This window comes from Rhinoraja longicauda, chromosome 17 (assembly GCF_053455715.1).
Source record: "Rhinoraja longicauda isolate Sanriku21f chromosome 17, sRhiLon1.1, whole genome shotgun sequence".
Lineage (NCBI taxonomy): Eukaryota > Metazoa > Chordata > Chondrichthyes > Rajiformes > Arhynchobatidae > Rhinoraja > Rhinoraja longicauda.
Genome location: NC_135969.1, coordinates 20,374,552 through 20,395,434, shown reverse-complemented (window position 1 = coordinate 20,395,434; position 20,883 = coordinate 20,374,552). Strand labels below are relative to the sequence as shown.

Below are 20,883 nucleotides of genomic sequence, written 5' to 3'. Positions count from 1 at the left end.
CTCTTCCACTCTCCTCTCTCTCCCATTCTCAAATTCTCTCCTTCATTTATCTTTCTCCTGCCCTCTTTCTCTTTCTCCGCTCTATCTTTCTAACACATTCTCCCTCTCACTCTCTCTTTTTAATCTTTCTCTCATTGGCTCCGTCTCTCCATCTTTCTGTCTCTCTCCATTTATTTCTCTCTCTCCTGCTCCCTCTTTCTCTCCATCTCTCTATCCTTCCCACTCACCCACTCACGTCGGTCACCTGGTGGGCCGGAGTGAGTCAGGTGAGGGTCGGGATTGTTGATTCCCCGTGTACCAGGGATGGATCTGCTGTACTCTCTCGGCCAGTTTCCGGAACAGTCCAGGGATGAGGGCGGCCAGATCACGCCGGGCTCTGAGGGATTGTTACCATTGATATCCCAGCGCACTGCGGGCAGTGACACGGGCCTGCCCGGCTGAGTCACTGATGTCTAAACATCCCGCCCTGACACACTCTGCCCAAATCTCTCTTTCCCCTTTCTCTTTACAGATGTGACTGAACCAATCCAGCTGTTCTTCTTTTATGTCAGGCTTTACATGTCTTGCGGGATGTGGGGTTGTGCTTCTGTTGGAGTGGGGAGTGACGGGGAGAGCAAGGAATAGAGAGACCATGTCTCCATCTAAAGCCCACCGCCCCTGCCCCAGGATTATGTGATGGGATGGTGTAGAGGAAGTTTCACTCTGTGCCTGACCTGGGCTGTCCATACCCTGCGAGTGTACTGTCCACAAAATTTATCACCTATTCCGTGGCAGTTTTAAAAATAAGATGCACATTTTTAGGTAAGTCTGTTATGTCAATGTTGGAGAGGATGCAAGAGAGATTCACCAGGATGTTACCTGGGCGTGTCGGCTTGAGTTACAGGGAGAGGTTGGATGGGCTGGGACTTTGTTCTCTGGAGCGTAGGAGGCTGAGGGGTGACCTTATTGAGGGGCACGGATAAAGTGACACTCACAGTCTGCATCCCCAGGGTAGAGGGTTCTAAAACTAGAGGGCACAGGATTAAGGTGAGAGGGGAGAGATTTAAGAGGGACCTCGGGGGAAACTTTTCCACTCAGAGGGTAGTCCGTATCTGGAACGAGCTGCCAGAGGATGCTGTGGAAGCGGGTACCATTACAGCTTTTGAAAGACAAAGGACAGGAAGGGTTTAGTGGGATATCAATGGTGCTTTATTTATGGGTCAAATAGAGAGGATATGGGCCAAATGCAGGCAAATGGGACTAGCCCAGAATACCAACTGGGTCGGCACGGACAAGGTAGGCCGAAGGGCCTGTTTCCGTGCTGTACGGCTCTGTGACTCTGCATCAACTTGTGTTCTGCCTGTTATTTTGCAGAGCTGTGCCCGTGGGGCCCCTGTATTACACGGGCCCTCGCCCCATACTATGGGAGGGTGCCCAAGGCAACAGTGCGGGACCACCAAGCCCTGCAGGACAGCAGCTAAACGCACCCCCTGTCCCGGCCAGCCTTGTTGCTCCGCTCCCCGGCTGTGCGGAGCAGGGCGGGCTCCCTGTCCAGGGACCCGGAACTCCCACTCGGAGCTTGTTTGACCCAAAGGTAGCCCTTGGTTATTTTGCTGTTTGCCGTTTGCCGAACGTTCTTGCATGCCAGCCCCTGTTCCCGGCCAGAGCCGGCCTCTGCTTCAGTCACCGCCTGGCACAGCGGGCAGTGGTTCCAGCCAACACCCGCAGTGCCCAGCGCCACCCCCACACCACTAACGCACACCCTCTCTCTCCCCCTCCACCCTCTCCTCCCCTCCCCCTCCATCTACCCCTTCACCACCCTCTCCCCAACCCCTCCCCTTCACCCTCTCCCCCTCCTCCCCTTCACCCTCTCTCCCCCAACTCTCTCCACTCCCTTACTCCATCTCTTCCCCTCCCTTTCCCACTCTGCCCCCTCCCATCCCCCTCCACCTCTTTCTACAATCCCCCCTCTCCTACAGGCGGAAGGTTCTGGGCTTGTCGCCGGGGATCGAAGACATGGGGGAGCTGAAGTGGGAGCTGGCACTGTGCCTGCTCGCCGCCTGGGTCATCTGCTTCTTCTGCATCTGGAAGGGCGTGCGGTCCACCGGGAAGGTGCGTGGTGTCGGGGGCGGCAAAGATCCTCGCGTGGGGGTGGGGGTGAGGGGAGCAGGAGAGATTCACCAGGACCTTACCTGGGCTCGAGTTACAGGGAGAGGTGGATAGGCTGGGACTTTGTTCTTTGGAGTGTAGGAGGCTGAGGAGTGACCGTGTTGAGGTTTATTATTGTGACGTGTACCAAGGTACAGTGAAAATCATTTTGTTGCGTGCTCTCCAGCAAGCGGAAAGACTTTACTTGATTACAATCGAGCCATCCACAGTATACCGATGCAGGAGAAAGGGAACAACGTTTAGTACAAGGTAAAGTCCGATTAAAGGGAGGCACGGTGGCGCAGCGGTAGAGTTGCTGCCTTACAGTGAATGCAGCGCCGGAGACTCAGGTTCGATCCTGACTATGGGCGCCGTCTGTACGGAGTTTGTACGTTCTCCCCGTGACCTGCGTGGGTTTTCTCTGAGATCTTCGGTTTCCTCCCACACACCAAAGACGTACAGGTATGTAGGTTAATTGACTGGGTAATATGTAAAAATTGTCCCTAGTGTGTGTAGGATAGTGTTAATGTACGGGGATCGCTGGGCGGCACGGACTCGGTGGGCCGAAGGGCCTGTTTCCGCGCTGTATCTCTAAATCTTAAAAAAAAAATTCTAAAGAGAGTCATACAAGGCGATAGGGATGGAGTTCCAGGACTTGGAGCCCATGGCGGTTGGGGCAAAGAGAGATGGGCGGTGTGGAGGGGGAGGAGGGGCTTCAGGTGGAGGGGCAGGTCAAGGGTCAAGAGTGTTTAATTGTCATTTGTACGGCAATTAAATTCTTTTGAACACAAAGGACAGCAGATTCAGGTTTTCAGAAGAAGACACCTAGTGCTGGAGTAACTCAGTGGGTTAGGCAGCATCTCTGGAGAACATGGATAGGCGACGTTTCAGATCGGGACCCTTCAGATCCATGTTCTTTCTGTCCATGTTTTTTTTCAGAAATGCTGCCTGACCCGCTATGTTTGTGTCTTTTTTGTCCCTGGGGTTCAACCTTGCCTGGCAGTCCCCGCTGCCCTTGTCCTTGGGGGGGGGGGGAGGGGGTCCAGGAGGGGGTTGTCCTTGGGGGGGGGTTGGGAGGGGCGGGCTGGGGGGGGTGTCTGTGATGGCGGTGGGTGGGGAGGGTCGAGGAGGGGGGTCTGTGATGGGGGGTGTGGGAGGGGCATGTTCTGAGAGGGGAGGGTCTAGAAGGGGGGGTCTGTGATGGGGTGGCGGGGGTCTGGGAGGGTCTAGAAGGGGGGGTCTGTGAGAGCGGAGGTCTAGGAGGGGGAGGGTTCTGTGAGGGGGGTGCGGTCGGGGGAACCGGTCGGTGAGTGACGTGGTAGACGATGCTGGAGGGAGGGAGTGTGTCGGGTGGGGGGAGTGCAGATTGAGTGGCCGCTTTGTCCTGGGCGGCAGTGAGGAGGTTCTCAATGACTGATGATGCCTCTTTCCCTCCCACTCTTCCCCCCCACCCCCCATCTCCAACCAGGTTGTCTATTTCACCGCCACCTTCCCCTTCCTGATGCTGCTGGTGTTGCTCATTCGCGGAGTCACGCTGCCAGGTGCAGCACAGGGAATCAAGTTTTACCTGTACCCTGATATGACACGCCTGGGTGACCCGCAGGTGAGTGACTATGTCCATGGCCGCCCTGCCCACACCCATCATGGCCGCCCTGCCCATGCCCGTCGAGGCCGCTCTGCCCACACCCATCATGGACGCCCTGCCCATGCCCGTCGTGGCCGCCCTGCCCACGCCCGTCGTGGCCTCCCTGCCCACACCCGTCATGGCCGCTCTGCCCACGCCCGTCATGGCCGCTCTGACCACGCCCGTCATGGCCGCTCTGCCCACGCCCGTCATGGCCGCCCTGCCCACACCCGTCATGGCCGCCCTGCCCACACCCGTCATGGCCGCCCTGCCCACACCCGTCATGGCCGCCCTGCCCACACCCGTCATGGCCGCCCTGCCCACACCCGTCATGGCCGCCCTGCCCACACCCGTCATGGCCGCCCTGCCCACACCTAACCTGTGTCCTACACTCTGCCCCCTCTCCCATCCTGACCTACCCACTCTCACCCCATCTATCTTTCTCCCTGTACCTTTCTCCCCCAGGTCTGGATCGATGCAGGAACACAGATCTTCTTCTCCTATGCAATCTGCCTGGGCGCCATGACATCCCTGGGGAGTTACAACAAGTACAAGTACAACTGCTACCGGTGAGGCCACAGGCAGGGGGAGGGGAGGGGAGATGGGTGGTAGGGAAGGGGTAGGGGGTCAATGGAGGGCAAATAGGGGTGGTGGAAGGGAAAGGGTGGGGGACAGGAGAGCGAGGGTGTGGGTGTGGTGGAGTTGGGGGGTAGTGGGTAGGAGGAGGAGATACACTGTGGACAGTGGTGGGGGAGGGAACGATGGGGAATTTAGTGGAGGGGAGAGGAGGGTATAGAGTGGGGAGGACATGGGGTGAGAGTTTGGGGGCGAGATGACCAGTTGGGATATTCAGAATGGGGCACTAACACCAGGCTACCCTCTCCCCCCTTGCCCTCTCCCCCCTTGCCCTCTCCCCCCTTGCCCTCTCCCCCCTTGCCCTCTTCCCCCTTGCCCTCTTCCCCCTTGCCCTCTTCCCCCTTGCCCTCTTCCCCCTTGCCCTCTTCCCCCTTGCCCTCTTCCCCTTGCCCTCTTCCCCTTGCCCTCTTCCCCCTTGCCCTCTTCCCCTTGCCCTCTTCCCCTTGCCCTCTTCCCCCTTGCCCTCTTCCCCCTTGCCCTCTTCCCCCTTGCCCTCTTCCCCCTTGCCCTCTTCCCCCTTGCCCTCTTCCCCCTTGCCCTCTTCCCCCTTGCCCTCTTCCCCCTTGCCCTCTTCCCCCTTGCCCTCTTCCCCCTTGCCCTCTTCCCCCTTGCCCTCTTCCCCCTTGCCCTCTTCCCCCTTGCCCTCTTCCCCCTTGCCCTCTTCCCCCTTGCCCTCTTCCCCCTTGCCCTCTTCCCCCTTGCCCTCTTCCCCCTTGCCCTCTCCCCCCTTGCCCTCTCCCCCCTTGCCCTCTCCCCCCTTGCCCTCTCCCCCCTTGCCCTCTTCCCCCTTGCCCTCTTGCCACCTGCCCTCTGCCCCCAGGGACTGCATGCTCTTGGGATGTCTGAACAGCGGCACCAGCTTTGTGTCGGGCTTTGCCATCTTCTCCATCCTCGGTTTCATGGCCCAAGAACAAGGGGTGAACATTGAGGATGTCGCCGAGTCAGGTAACGGGGAGACAGGGCCTGGGGGGGGGGGGGGAGACCGGACATTGTACCCAGGGTGGGGGGAGGGGCGACCTGATCCTCCCCCCCCCCCCCCCCCGCTCCTCGATACACGGCATGAAACAGGCCCTTCCGCCCAATCCCTCCATGCCACCCCAGTCCCAGGAGAATTGGGACGGAGGCAAAGATTGGCAGAGGGTTTCTACTCAGTTTACAGATCACACTCTGCTACCCACACACACACACTCAAGCACACACTCACGCACACACTCGCGCACACACACTAACGCGCACACACACTCACGCACAAACACTCACGCACACACACTCACGCACAAACACACTCACTCTTACACACACACGCGCGCACACCCTCTCACACACTCACATACAAACACACAGTCCCTCACACTCGCACACACTCGAGCATATGCTCACACACACACTCACGTACAAACACATACTCACACACACACTCACACACACTCGCACACAAACACACTCTCCCATACACACACTCGCGCAAACACACACTTGCGCACACTCACACTTACGCGCACACTCATGCGCGCACACACACACACACACACTCCCACACAGAGATTGCGCGGTAATTTGGATGTATTTTTCGTACTGGAACTAATATTTATCAATGAATGCCTCTTATTTCCCCTCTTTCCCCCCCCCCCATCTTTGTGCCTTGCTTTGCTGCAGGTCCTGGCCTGGCCTTCATTGCCTACCCCAAGGCAGTGAGCATGATGCCCTGGCCCACGTTCTGGGCTGTGTTATTTTTCGTTATGCTCCTACTTCTTGGATTGGACAGCCAGGTCAGTTTTTGCCAAATCTCTTCCCTGTGGTTTTTTACGGGGGAGTGGAGAAGTGGTGAGGGGAGCGCTCTCTCTCCCCCTCTCCCTCTCCCCCTCTCTCTCTCCCCCTCTCTCTCTCTCTCTCTCCCTCTTGCCTCTCGGTCTCTCTCTCTCTCATAGAAACATAGAAAATAGGTGAAGGAGGAGGCCATTTGGCCCTTCGAGCCATTCATTGTGATCATGGCTGATCATCCCAATCCCCATATCCCTTGATTCTACTAGCCCCAAGAGCTCTATCTAACTCTCTTTTAAATTCATCCAGTGAATTGGTCTCTGCTGCCTTCTGTGGCAGAGAACTCCACAAATTCACAACTCTGGGTGAAAAAGTTTTTTCTCATCTCGGTTTTAAATGGCCTCCCATTTATTCTTCGACAGTGGCCCCTGGTTCTGGACACCCCCAACATTGGTAACATTTTTCCTGCATCGAGCTAGTCCAGTCCTTTTATAATTTTATATGTTTCTCTAAGATCCCATCTCATCCTTCTAAACTCCAGTGAATACAAGCCCAGTCTTTCCAATCTTTCCTCATATGACAGTCCCGCCATCCCGGGGATTAACCTTGTGAACCTACGCTGCACTGCCTCAATAGCAAGGACGTCCTTCCTCAAGTTAGGAGACCAAAACTGCACATAATACTCCAGATGTGGTCTCACCAGGGTCCTGTACAGCTGCAGAAGGGCCTCTTTACTCCTGTACTCAACTCCCTCTATTGTTTTTCTCTCACTGGGAGAATTGACCCCTTCCCTCAGGAGTTCCCTACCACTCACTACTGCTTGGTACTGTCGTGGGATTCATCGGCACAGACAGCTGAGGCCAAGTCAAAGGGTATTTTAAAAGTGGAGACTGACAAATTCTTGATCAGTGAGGGTGTCGGCGTTATGGGGAGAAGGCAGGAGAATGGGGTTGAGAGGGAAAGATAGATCAGCCATGATTGAATGGCGGAGTTGACTTAATAGGCTGAATGGCCTTATTCGGCTCCTGTGTGTCTTATGGTTGTTGTCTCCAGAGCAAACAGACTGTGGTGGTGGTGGTGAGTCCCATCCCCTCACTCCCCTCCAACATGCAACCCCTCCCCCTACACACAGCGTCCGTCCGGGGGTGGGGGGGATATCCTGTGCGGGAAGGGGAAGGGCAGAGGTGACAGGGGAGGGGGTAGTCAGGCGGGGAAAAGCCAAGAGCACTCGTTGGCCTGTTGGCCTTCATTGCGAGAGGATTTGAGTTTAGGAGCAAAGAGGTCCAACTGCAGTTGTACAGGGCCCTGGTGAGACTGCACCTGGAGTATTGTGTGCAATTTTGGTTTCCTAATTTGAGGAAGGAAATTATTGCTATTGAGGGAGTGCAGCGTAGGTTCACCAGGTTAATTCCCGGGATGGCGGGACTGACGTATGATGAAAAAATGTGTCCAGTGGGCTTGTATTTGCTGGAATTTAGAATGATGAGAGGGGATCTTATAGAAACATAAAATTCTGAAGGGATTGGACAGACTAGATGCAGGGAAAATGTTCCCGATGTTGGGGGAGTCCAGAACCAGGGGTCACAGTTTATGAATAAGGGGTAGGCCATTTAGGACTGAGATGAGAAAAAAAAATTTCACCCAGAGAGTTGTGAATCTGTGGAATTCTCTGCCACAGAAGGCAGTAGTGGCCAATTCACTGGATGTTTTCAAGAGAGATTTAGCTTTTAGGGCTAACGAAATCAAGGGATATGGGGAGAAAGCAGGAACGGGGTACTGAGTTTGGATGATCAGCCGTGATCATATTGAATGGTGTTGCTGGCTGGAAGGGCCAAATGGCCTCCTCCTGCACCTATTTTCTATGTATTTATGGCCTGATCCCACCCCACCCTGAGCAAACGTGTGGGCTGGCGGAAGGTTCCAAATACTCTGGTTGGGTGTTTGCACAGAGTCAGATGTTGGCTGTGGTCAGAGTCTAAGGCACATCTGTCGGGGAATGAAAGGCTTTGATGTGGACATGGCTGCGTGCAATATTGATGTACAGGAGTGCCGTTGACAAAAGGCCGCTTCGCACAGGGAGGGCTCGGCCTTGCCACAACAAAGAGAGGTCATGATCCCCGACACTTAACCCTGATGCTTCCTAGCAACGGGCAAATGCTGGGATCATCCCAAACACCTAATCCACTCTCAAAAAGCAGATATATCGCCCGCAACAAATCAGGAATCCCTGGTGATGGGACAGTGTAGAGGGAGCTTCACTCTGTGTCTGACCCCAGGGGGAGGGAATGTGGACAGGGGAGGGGGAGGGTATGTGAACAGGGGAGGGGGAGGGTATGCGGATAGGGGAGGGGCAGGGTGTGCAGACACGGGGAGGGGGTGGGACGGGGGGAGGGGAGGGGGGAGGGGGAAGGGGTGTGGACAGGGGAGGGGGAGGGTATGCGGATAGGGGAGGGGCAGGGTGTGCAGACACGGGGAGGGGGTGGGACGGGGGGAGGGGAGGGGGAAGGGGTGTGGACAGGACAGGGGGAGGGGTGTGGACAGGGGGAGGGGAGCGGTGGGGGAGGGGTCTGGACAAGGGCGGGGGAGGGGCATGGATAGGGGGTGTGGACGGGGGCAGGGGAGGGGGTTCTCGGGTTGAACAGTCACTGATCCCGGTGTGCTTTCTCCAGTTTGTCGAAGTGGAAGGGCAGATCACGTCACTGGTCGACCTCTACCCGTCCTTCCTAAGGAAGGGTTACAGAAGGGAAAGCTTCATCGCCATCACCTGCAGCATCAGCTACCTGGTGGGCCTGGCCATGGTGACCCAGGTCAGTGTTCCCACATTCACTCCGTCCCCCGTCCCCCCCACCATCCGCCATGCTCACCGCCCTGTACCCTGCACCCCTGCCCCGTCCCTGTCTTCCCGTCAGCTACCTGCTGGGCCTGGCCATGGTGACCCAGGTCAGCACTAAAACAGGCTGTCCTGCCCAACTTGCTCACACCGACCAACTTGCCCCATCAACACTAGTCCCACCTGCCTGTGTTTGACCAATATCCCTCCAAAACTGTCCTCTCCATGTACCTGTCTAAATGGTTCTTAAACGTTGTGATTGTACCTGCCTCAACTACCTCCGTTCTGTACACCCACCACCCTTTGTGTGAAACAGTTATCCCTCAGGCTCCTATTAAATCTTTCCTCCCTCACCTGTCCTCTTGTTCTCAATTCCCCTACTCTGGGCAAAGGTGAGCATCTGCCTGATCTATTCCTCCCATGATTTTATACACTTCTATAAGATCACCCCTCATCTCCAGGGAATAGGGTCTTAGCCGTCTCAACCTCTCCCTACAGCTCAGACCCTGTAGCCCTGGCAAGACCCTTGTCAATCTTCTCTGCACTTTCCAGCTTGACAACATATTTCCTCTAACATGGTGCCAAAAAATGAACACAATACTCAGCTCACTAATGTGTTGTACAACTGCAACATGACCTCCCAATTTCTATACTCAATACTCTGGCTGATGAAGCCCAATGTGCCGAAGGCCTTCTTGACCACACGATCTGCCTGTGCTGCCACTTTCAATGAACTATGTACCAGCAGTTCTAGATCCCTCTCCTCTTCAGCACTCCCCAGGGCTGTACCGTTCACAGTGTGTGGTGTTGTTTGGGAGTGTGGGCTTGTTTTGCCTCTGACCGTTGCTGCCTCTTGTACCCACAGGGCGGCCTGTATGTGTTCCAGTTGTTTGATTACTATGCAGCCAGTGGTATGTGCCTTCTCTGGGTGGCATTCTTTGAATGTATCGCAATAGCGTGGGTGTATGGTGAGTGGACTACTGTACCCCAGTGTTACACAGACAGACCCGTCCCCACCAGAATGTACCCCAGTGTTACACAGACAGACCCGTCCCCACCGGTACTGTGCCCCAGTGTTATACAGTGAGGTGACCCGTCCCCACCAGTACTGTACCCCAGTGTTACACAGACAGACCCGTCCCCACCAGTACTGTACCCCAGTGTTACACAGACAGACCCGTCCCCACCAGTACTGTACCCCAGTGTTACACAGACAGACCCATCCCCACCAGTACTGTACCCCAGTGTTACACAGACAGACCCGTCCCCACCAGTACTGTACCCCAGTGTTACACAGACAGACCCGTCCCCACCAGTACTGTACCCCAGTGTTACACAGACAGACCCATCCCCACCAGTACTGTACCCCAGTGTTACACAGACAGACCCGTCCCCACCGGTACTGTGCCCCAGTGTTATACAGTGAGGTGACCCGTCCCCACCAGTACTGTACCCCAGTGTTATACAGTAAGGTGACCCTTTCACAGGCAGCCTCTCCCTTTGGTCGTCACTGTATTGGCTTTTCTGCTTCTAATTCTAAAACTTTTTTTTAACCGAGGACCGCGGTGAATTTTGCTGAGTAGCTGGAGTTCCTACAGCTCTTCGTGCTGCCCCTTATATAGTCTGGCCAACTATCTCTTGGCTTAACGCTGCCTGTTATACATAACCAATGGTCTCCATCCGGCTTGCTGCCTGGACTGGAACTAATTCTTTTATAGATAGTTTGGTTTATTTTGGTGGTGTTTTTCCATCAGTGAGCCGCCTCAACTTCACATCACAACTGGGCTGCCCTCTCGTCCAGCGACAAGCAGACAGATCAGGCCTCTGATGCCGGGGAGAGGGGATCAGGGAGTTGGAGCGAGCAATACAGTCCTAGCCTGCTCAACCTCTCCCTGTAGCTCAGGCCCTCCAGTCCCCACTGCATCCTTGTGAATCTTCTCAGTTTGCCCACTCCCTTCCTGCAGCAGGGCGGCCACCAGTGAGCACAGCTCTCCCTGGAGCCCAGGCCTGAGAGACAATGCGGGGTGAGACACAGCCCTCCCCAAATCCCAGCACTCTCCCAATGCATGGGGCTGCCCTTCCCATCCGTTACCGAGAGCAGGGCCATGTCTCAAACCACCATCCCCTGCACTCTGTCCCTCCCAACTCTCCCCCGCACTCTCCCTCCCCCACTCACACTAGCATGCGTGTACCCCCACTCACACTAGCATGCGTGTACCCCCACTCACACTAGCATGCGTGTACCTCACTCACACTAGCATGCGTGTACCCCCACTCACACTAGCATGCGTGTACTCCTCTCCCCTGCACTGACTCTCCCAACTCTCCCCCGCACTCTCTCCCTCCCCACACTAGGATGCGTGTACCCCCACTCACACTAGGATGCGTGTACCCCCACTCACACTAGGATGCGTGTACCCCCACTCACACTAGGATGCGTGTACCCCCACTCACACTAGCATGCGTGTACCTCACTCACACTAGCATGCGTGTACCCCCACTCACACTAGGATGCGTGTACCCCCACTCTCACTAGGATGCGTGTACCCCCACTCTCACTAGGATGCGTGTACCCCCACTCTCACTAGGATGCGTGTACCCCCACTCACACTAGGATGCGTGTACCCCCACTCACACTAGCATGCGTGTACCCCCACCCACACTAGGATGCGTGTACCCCCACTCACTAGGATGCCTGTACCCCCACTCACACTAGGATGCGTGTACCCTCACTCACACTAGGATGCGTGTACCCCCACTCACACTAGGATGCGTGTACCCCCACTCACACTAGGATGCGTGTACCCCCACTCACACTAGGATGCGTGTACCCCCACTCACACTAGGATGCGTGTACCCCCACTCACACTAGGATGCGTGTACCCCCACTCACACTAGGATGCGTGTACCCCCACTCACACTAGGATGCGTGTACCCCCACTCACACTAGGATGCGTGTACCCCCACTCACACTAGGATGCGTGTACCCCTCCCCCGCACTGACTCTCTCTCCCCCCTCAGGAGCCGATAACTTCTACGACGCTGTGGAGGACATGATTGGCTACCGGCCGGGTTGCTGGATGAAGTGGAGCTGGACCGTCATCACTCCCTGCCTCTGCATGGTGAGGGGGGATGGGGCAGTGGGGGAGGGGGGGGGGGGGCAGTGGGGTGGAGGATGGAGGGGGGGCTGGGGCAGTGGGGGGGAGGATGGAGGGGGGGCTGGGGCAGTGGGGGGGAGGATGGAGGGGGGGCTGTGGCAGTGGGGGGGAGGATGGAGGGGGGGCTGGGGCAGTGGGGGGGAGGATGGAGGGGGGGCTGGGGCAGTGGGGTGGAGGATGGAGGGGGGGCTGGGGCAGTGGGGGGGAGGATGGAGGGGGGGGCTGGGGCAGTGGGGGGGAGGATGGAGGGGGGGCTGGGGCAGTGGGGGGGGAGGATGGAGGGGGGGCTGGGGCAGTGGGGGTGATGGGGGACAGACTCCACACAGACAGTGCCCGTAGTCAGGATCAAACTCTACCGCTGCATCACCGTGCCGCCCAGAAGATACAAACGTATTGGTCTCTTTCCCCCCCCCCCACCCTCCACAGGCTTGCTTTGTGTTCTCTCTGGCCAAGTACACCCCCTTGACCTACAACAAGATCTACAAGTACCCAGACTGGGCAGAGGGCGTGGGCTGGCTGCTCGCCCTCTCCTCCATGATTTGCATCCCGCTGGTGATGGTGGTGAAGATCATTCACTCCGACGGACCCATTATCGAGGTGAGCCCGGATGCAGGGGGGTGGGGGCAAAACCACAAGGGGGAACATATTTATTCCCCCGCTGGATATATTTATGGCAGAGATAGATAGATTCTTGATCAGTACGGGTGTCACAGGTTATGGAGAGAAGGCAGGAGAATGGGGTTGAGGGAGAAAGATAGATCAGCCATGATTGAATGGCGGAGTAGACTTGATGGACTGAATGGCCTAATTCTGCTCCTATCTCTAATGATCTTGTGACGGTGGTGGCCGTGAGGGCATGAGGTGAAAGGCGAGATGAAAGGAGTGAGAGGGTTGGGCTGCGGGGTGAATCCACCGTCAAGATGTTGGTGAGGCCACGCTTGGGTGTACTACGTTCAGTTTTGGTCACCCTGTGTGGGAGGGACAGGAGGATGAGGGGTGAAACTAAAGAGGTGGATTAAATCATGAGGGGAACAGTTAGGGTGAATTGATAAGTACAGGTGCCGGGGGTTGTGGAGAGAAGGCAGGAGAATGGGGTTGAGAGGGAAAGATAGATCGGCCATGACTGAATGGTGGAGCAGACTCGATGGGCTGAATGGCCTAATTCTGCTCCTATAACATGAATGTACGGTCTTTTACCCAGAGTAGAGGAATCATGAATCAAACTAAGGTGAGGTGAATGATTTAACAAGAACCTGAGGGGCAAAGTTTTCACACAGAGGGTGGTGGGTGGATGGAACGAGCTGCCAGAGGAGGTAGTTGAGCATACAAGTTGGGACATGATGTTGCAGTTGTATTGTGTTTAGTTTTGGTCACTGTGCTGGAGTCAGGATGTCATTGAGCTGGAAAGAGTGCAGAGAAGATTTGGGCAGGACTCGAGGGTCTGAGCTACAGGGAGAGGTTGGGCTGGCTAGGACTTTATTCCTTGGAGCAATAGAATAAAGCTAGAATAAAGCCTAATAGGTTTGGCAGGAGGATGAGGGGTGATCTTATGGAGGTGGATAAAATCGCGAGAGGAATGTTGGGTGAGTCTCTTGCCCGGGCTAAGGGAATCAAGAACGGGGCTACAGGGAGAGGTGGGGCACAAACTCAGGCAAGGTATGGCCTGTTTTTCACCCCCACCCCCTGCACCTTCCAGCTCTGACTCTTCCCCCTCTCTCTCCCCCCCCCCCAGCGGATAAAGATGCTCACCGCACCCAGGGGAGAAGGGAGGAACCCGAAAGACCTGGCCCTTGATGCGGAAGCTGTCATCCCTCTCAGTCCCAATGGGACTGCTGCAAACGATGTAGAAAAAACGCCTCAAATAATTATAGAGACTGCAATGTAACCTCTCTGTGAGAGTCTAAAGTTGTGCTTTTTTTTTTGGACAAACTCTAATCTTTTTAGGACCATTTTCCCCTTCCCACCCCTTCCCTCCCTCCCAACTTGTCCATTCACAACACAACATCTGAAATCCTGGGCTTCAGACATTCAACGAGACCTTGTACTGAGTACACGCATCGTCTCGCTCTCCCAAAGCATCAGCCAGACCCATGGATCTGCCCATGCCCCAGGGAACCCGTCCCCTCTCCTCCCCTCCCTTGTGAAGGGGTCCACCGGGAAACAAGGGCTGTGATCTCTTGCCCGCCCCCTCCTCTCATTCTCCACCCTCCCCATTCCCTCCCTCCCACTCTCCCAGCCCCTCCCCTCCCACCTCCAGCCCATCTCTCCCACTGCCCAAACCCTCTGCTGCCATGCCCCAGTCCCCCTCCCATATTCCCGTCCCACTCCCCCTCCCACCCCCACATTCCTACTCTCCCACTCCTCCATTCCACTCTCTGACCCTCCCCTCCCACACTCCCTCACCCCCCCCCCCCGAGGCAAATGATTCAAAGAGCAGCGGTCCGGTCAGAATCCCTCCCCATCCCCGCTCCACATCCTCACTCGCACTCCCCCTCCCCACCCCCTCATCCCCACCCGCTCCCCACCCCCATCCCTTCTGCCCGATGCCCCTCCCCTGTGGTGATGGGGAGTTGCCAGGCGGGCCCCACGCACACTGGACCAAATCCCTGCCGGGGTCATGCCGACTCTGGGAGCTGGGCTGGGTCTGCCTTGTGGGTGGCGGGCAGGACGGCTGGCGGTAGATTTCCAAAACGCTTCAAACAATATGTTGCACAATGTTTTAAGACTTTGTGTGTGAATGCCTGTGTGGATGTGTGTGTGTGTGTGTGTGTGTGTGTGTGTGTGTGGGTAATGGAATAATTTTACATTATACCGGTGGGTGTTCTAACCACAATCAGTGTGTAGATGATCCCAGCATCAATATTGTAGACATTGAGGAAGAATTTTAAACCCTTGTCATTTATTTTTTTGTATGGAGCATATTTTTCAACTTGTAACACTGTTGTGTTAACCTGTAGTAGGTTTCTATTTTACTGAGATGCATTGAAAATGTTGCAGCTTCACAGTGCTACTAGTCTGTCACTGGATTACACGTGTGTGTCAGGAGTGTGTAAGCATAGTCTCTCTCTCCCTCCCTCCCTCTCTCTGCCTCCTCACCTCTCCCCGTCCCCCTCTCCCTGCCCCGTCCCCCTCTCCCCCCCCCACGGTTCCAACACGCCTCCTCAATACCTGACCGTTTGGTGGTCCCGTTCCCCAGGTGACTGATGGGTGAGGGCAGCTTGTGCGTGTGTACGGACATAGCTCTGACCCCCCCTCTCCCAAAGCGAAAGTGAACGTGTCCCCCTTTAAATGAGACCAATTATCCAGCATCACAGCCCAGACCCCCTCACAGGGTGGTGGGGGAGGCGGGGCTGCGTGTACGTGTGTGTGTGTACGTGTTCATGTGTGTGTGTGTGTGTACGTGTTCATGTGTGTGTGTGTACGTGTGTGCGCCTCGGTAAACGTTTAAACTGAAGGTTTGGGCTATGGGCCAGAGCGGGGTGGAGGGGGGGGGGGGTGGGGTGGCGAAGCCTAATGGCACTGTGTGGGGGGGGGTGGTGGTCAGACGGAGCAGGCGGGGGGCAACACAACAAGGGGCACGGTCTGAGCTCACACCCCTCCTGGGGCAGAGTGACGGGGCAACACCAGCCTGGAGCCCCTCTCACCCTGTACCCACCCCCCTGCTGAGGGGCAAGTCTGAGAGAGCGTTGGTGCACGCACACACACACACACACACACACACACACACACACACACACACACACACACACACACATACACAGGACACACATGCACACAGACAGTCACATATACATACACAAAGGCAGAGTCACACACACATGCACACAGGCAGTCTCACACACACACATGGAGGCATACACAGAAACGCACATACACACGTGCAAACACATGCTCACCCACACACATGTGCTCACCCAAACAGACACACATTCACAAACACGCACACTCAGACAGTAGGGGTGGACATTGAGGCAGGGAGATTTGCACAGGGAGGGAGGGAGGGATGGAGGGAGGGGGGGTGACCCATCCACCATGTGTCAGGGTAAACGTGCTGGTCGGTCGGTGGCCCTGGGTGGGGGATCGCTGGCAGTGGGAGCTCTACATCAGGACGTACAGTGTTACAACAGACTTGCTGCCGGGTGGCGGTGAGGTTAACGTGGTGAGGATCGCACAGATTGTCAAAGCGCAGTGCAATGTAAAGTCATCCTCACCTGCGGCGAATTCAACAGCTCACCCCCACCCCCGCCCCCCCCACTGTAAATACTCGCACCCAGCTTCACTGCATTTTAACTCGTTATTATTTGTGTCGACTACGGATTGCAATCTTAGATACCAAACAATTTCATTGTGAATAAGCTTTGAAAGACAATGTGCGTTTTTTTTTAAAAATTGAAACATTTAGTTCTCGGAGTTGATCGCTGGTAATTCTGTAGAATTAGTTGAATTCATGGCAGGAACTCTCCCCCTGAGACTCATCCCCTTTCTCTCTCCCTCATCCCCTCTTTCTCTCTTCCTCTCTCTCCCCTCTCCCTCATCCCCTCTCGCCCATTTCTTTGCCTCCGTCCTCTCTCTCTCTCGCTGTCTTGCTCATCCCCCTAATCCTCTCTATCACTCCAACTCTCTGTCAGGCTCTCCCCAGTTCCCAGCTACTCTCTGCTCCTCTCCACCTTTCCTTTCTCCCTTCCCTCTTTCCCCCTTTCTCTTTCCCTCTCACCCTTTCCCCTCTGCCCCCCCCCCTTCCCTTCGTCTTCACACCTTCCCTCCCTTTCGCCCTCTCCTCCTCTTTCCCCTCCCCGCCCCTCCCCCCTTTGCCTCCCCCCACCCTCACACTCTCCCCCACCTCTGGATTTCACAATGGTGGGGTGGGTTATGGAGTGGGTCTCTTGTCCCAGAGTAATGGGTCAGGGGGATAGTTCATGTCCGTGCTGATCTGATCCTGACCGTTTTGCTGTTTTCATCCATGATCCGGTTTAACTTTTAGCAGTTTGCAGGTTTTTTTAGAAAGAAAAACAATATAAAAGATATGTATTTATGATACGGTATATTCATGTGTCATGTGCTTTCTTAGGTGACAGTCGAATTGTATTAGAACTTTGATCTTGTACTGTGTGAGTAAATTAAAAAATAAATAAATTAATAAATGTTTACAGTTTTCACTGAAACCCTTAGACTTCAGTAATCTCTTGCTTTACCTCATTCACAGGCAGTGATTTTACACCCTCAATGGGGCAGTACTGAGGGAGGGTCACACTGGGAGGGGCAGTACTGAGGGAGGGTCACACTGTGGGAGGGGGGTACTGAGGGAGGGTCACACTGTGGGAGAGGGGGTACTGAGGGAGCATCGCACTGTGGGAGGGGGGTACTGAGGGAGGGTCACACTGTGGGAGGGGGGTACTGAGGGAGGGTCACACTGGGAGGGGGGTACTGAGGGAGAGTCACACTGGGAGGGGGGTACTGAGGGAGGGTCACACTGTGGGAGGGGGGGTACTGAGGGAGAGTCACACTGTGGGAGGGGGGCTACTGAGGGAGAGTCACACTGGGAGGGGGGTACTGAGGGAGAGTCACACTGTGGGAGGGGGGGTACTGAGGGAGAGTCACGCTGGGAGGGGGGTACTGAGGGAGCATCGCACTGTGGGAGGGGGGTACTGAGGGAGGGTCACACTGTGGGAGGGGGGGTACTGAGGGAGAGTCACACTGTGGGAGGGAGGGTCACACTGAGGGAGGGGGGGTCACACTGTGGGAGGGGGGTACTGAGGGAGAGTCACACTGGGAGGGGGGTACTGAGGGAGAGTCACACTGTGGGAGGGGGGGTACTGAGGGAGAGTCACACTGTGGGAGGGGGGGTACTGAGGGAGAGTCACACTGTGGGAGGGAGGGTCACACTGAGGGAGGGGGGGGATACTGAGGGAGGGTCACACTTTTTTTAATTACAAATGCTTTATTCCAAAAAACAAGACAAGCATACAAAGTGATAATGTGATCAGATCAGAAGCTGCCTGTGTCAGCAGTGTACAAAACACAACAAATATCAAATTAAAATCCCGCCAACTTTGTCAAGGATACATTCGACCTCCCGTGGCGACCAGCGTTCACGGAAGGCCTCCAGCGTCCCCGTGGACACCGCGTGTTCCCTCTCCAGGGACGCGCGGGCACGGACGTAAGCCCGGAACAGGGGCAGGCAGCCGACCTCTGCGGCCGCCGACTACCCGCTGCCTGGACCCGCGGATGGCCATCTTGGCCAGGCCCAGGAGCAGACTGACAGGGAGACCCCCTCCTCCCTCCCTACCCTCCCCCCTCTGTACCGGGTGCTCAAACATCAGCAGCATAGGGCTAAAATGGAGCCAGAACTTGAGGAGCAGCCCCTTCAGATACTCGAACAGGGGCTGCAACCTCTGGCACTCTATATACAAATGGTAGACGGTCTCCTCCTCACCGCAGAAGTGAAAGGCGGCAGACGAGTCCGTGAACCGGCTCAAGTGTCTGTTACAGGCCACAGCCTTATGCAACACTCTCCACCCCAGGTCCCCGATGTAAAGGGGGAGGACAAACTTATAGAGAGGAGTGCTGCACTGTGGGAGGGGCAGTACTGAGGGGGGGGCAGTACTGGGGGAGGGGCAGCAGTGAAGGAGGGGCGGTACTGGGGGAGGGGTGCAGTGAGGGAGGGGCGGTACTGGGGGAGGGGTGCAGTGAGGGAAGGGCGGTACTGGGGGAGGGGCGGCAGTGAGGGAGGGGTGGCACTTCCGTGGAGTCTTGCTGTGCCTGGAACTTACAGCTGCCTTTGCCCTTCCTCCAGAGCCTGAATTATCTTCATTGTGCCTCAACTCATGACTTTTGCTCTTCATTCTCTTATCTTTAGGCTATTTATACTCCCGGCGGACCCCTCCCACCACGTAATTGGTCCAATCTCCATGTCAGTGGCCCGTTGACCTCCCTGCCGGTCATTGGCCTGTTCCCTGGTCACACTACGGCCACCTCCAGCTGGATCGCTCTCCCGGCCAACACCAGAGGTCAGAAGACCAGCACGGCTCTATCAACGGCCCTCCCCATCCCAGCGCCCCCTTAACAACTCACAGCCTTAGAAACCACCCACTATACAGCACAAAAACAGACCCTTCAACGCACAATGTACGTGCCGAACATGATGCTGAGTTCAACTAACTTCCTCTGCCTGCACGTGACCCCTATCCCTCTATTCTCTACATATCCAAAAGCCTCTTAAACGCCACTCCTATCATGTCTGCCTCCACCACGTACCAGGCAGTGCATTCTAGGCACTCGCCAAAAAAAACATGCCTTGCACCTCTCCTTTAAATGTTGCCCCTCTCACCTTAAACCTATGCCCTCCAGTCTTTGCCATTTCCACCCTGGTGATAAATGTTCTGACTGTCTGCCCTATCTACACCTCTCATCATTTTATACACTTCTATCAGGTTTCTCCTAAACCTCTGGCACCAGAAAACAGTCCAAGTTTGTCCAACCTCTCCCTATAGCTGTTGCCCTCTAATCCAGGCATCTTTCTGGTAAACCTCCTCTGTGCCCCCTCCAAAGCCTCCACACCCTTCCTGAAGTGTTGTGACCAAAACTGAGCGCAATACTCCAAATGAAGTCTAACCTATAAAGTCCTATAAAGCTGCATTGTGATTTCCTGACTCTTATACTCAATGCCCCAACCGACCAAGCGTTGACCGCCTTATTTACCACTCGATCTACTTGCATTGTCACTTTCAGGGAGTGATGGACTTGGACACCAGGACCCATCTTCAGACCCTCCCGACCCAAAACATTGTCAATCCATGTTCTCCAGAGATGAGAAGAGCCGCCGAGTTACTCCGGCACTTTGTGTCCTTTTTTGGTCTGAAGAAGGGTCCTGACCCGAAACATCATCCATCCATGTTCTCCAGAGATGCTACCTGACCCACTGAGTTACTCCAGCACTTTGTACCTTTTTTTGGTAAACCAGCGTCTGAGGTTCCTTGTGTCTTTCTCTTGAAAATGATTTAGTTCAATCAGAAACCAGGGTCTCGTCTCTGAACAAAACAAGGGGTTATGAGGTGAAAGCTGGTTGCAAGAGAATGGGAAACCACATTAATAGCAGCTTCCATGATAAAGGAAAAGACGAATGATTCATGGTTTACAGCAAGTTCATGGCCCTCTGAGTAGCTACATCCCAATGGGAAAAGTGGCCCAAGAGTGGCCAACAGCTATAGATAGCTTTAGGTCACAGCACTAGTGTGCATTGTTGCCAAAAAAGCCAGTACACCCGGGGATTGGGAAAGAGAGTTAGCTCATGGAAACGTCCACAGTGAGTCTGGGAAAGTCAACATGACATCATGAGAAAGTCAGTGTCAAAGAAACATGGTGAAGAATCTTCCGCAGATACCTCCAAAAAGAACAGCAGGAAAGTGTACGTGCGCTCTCGACTGACTGAGTACATCAGCGAAGAAGCAAATGGCAGGGGAATTAAACACATAGTTTACATTTTAAACAGAAGAATGTACAGAAAACATCTCAGAACAAGTTTAGGGTGGGTGGTGAACTGAGAGAAATGGACACGGATATGGAAATCATCATATATCATCATATATATACAGCCGGAAACAGGCCTTTTCGGCCCACCAAGTCCGTGCCGCCCAGTGATCCCCGCACACTAACACTATCCTACACCCACTAGGGACAATTTTTTTTTTACATTTACCCAGCCAATTAACCTACATACCTGTACGTCTTTGGAAATATTATAGGAAAAG

The 20,883-nt window shown here is 55.2% G+C and overlaps 1 protein-coding gene across 2 annotated transcripts in view; it reads left to right on the top strand.

The window, feature by feature from the left end:
• The window catches only part of LOC144601820 (sodium- and chloride-dependent taurine transporter-like), a 37,255-nt gene extending 21,643 nt beyond the window's left edge, over positions 1 to 15,612 (top strand). For both annotated transcript variants that reach the window (XM_078414271.1, XM_078414270.1), the window contains 10 exons: positions 1,959 to 2,091; positions 3,596 to 3,730; positions 4,217 to 4,320; positions 5,208 to 5,332; positions 6,044 to 6,156; positions 8,818 to 8,955; positions 9,844 to 9,946; positions 12,000 to 12,100; positions 12,563 to 12,733; positions 13,869 to 15,612. In XM_078414271.1, coding sequence (XP_078270397.1) covers positions 1,959 to 2,091; positions 3,596 to 3,730; positions 4,217 to 4,320; positions 5,208 to 5,332; positions 6,044 to 6,156; positions 8,818 to 8,955; positions 9,844 to 9,946; positions 12,000 to 12,100; positions 12,563 to 12,733; positions 13,869 to 14,021 — 1,276 coding nt within the window. In that variant the 3' untranslated portion in view covers positions 14,022 to 15,612. The remainder of the gene's footprint in view (positions 1 to 1,958; positions 2,092 to 3,595; positions 3,731 to 4,216; positions 4,321 to 5,207; positions 5,333 to 6,043; positions 6,157 to 8,817; positions 8,956 to 9,843; positions 9,947 to 11,999; positions 12,101 to 12,562; positions 12,734 to 13,868) is intronic.
• Positions 15,613 to 20,883: the final 5,271 nt, after the last annotated feature.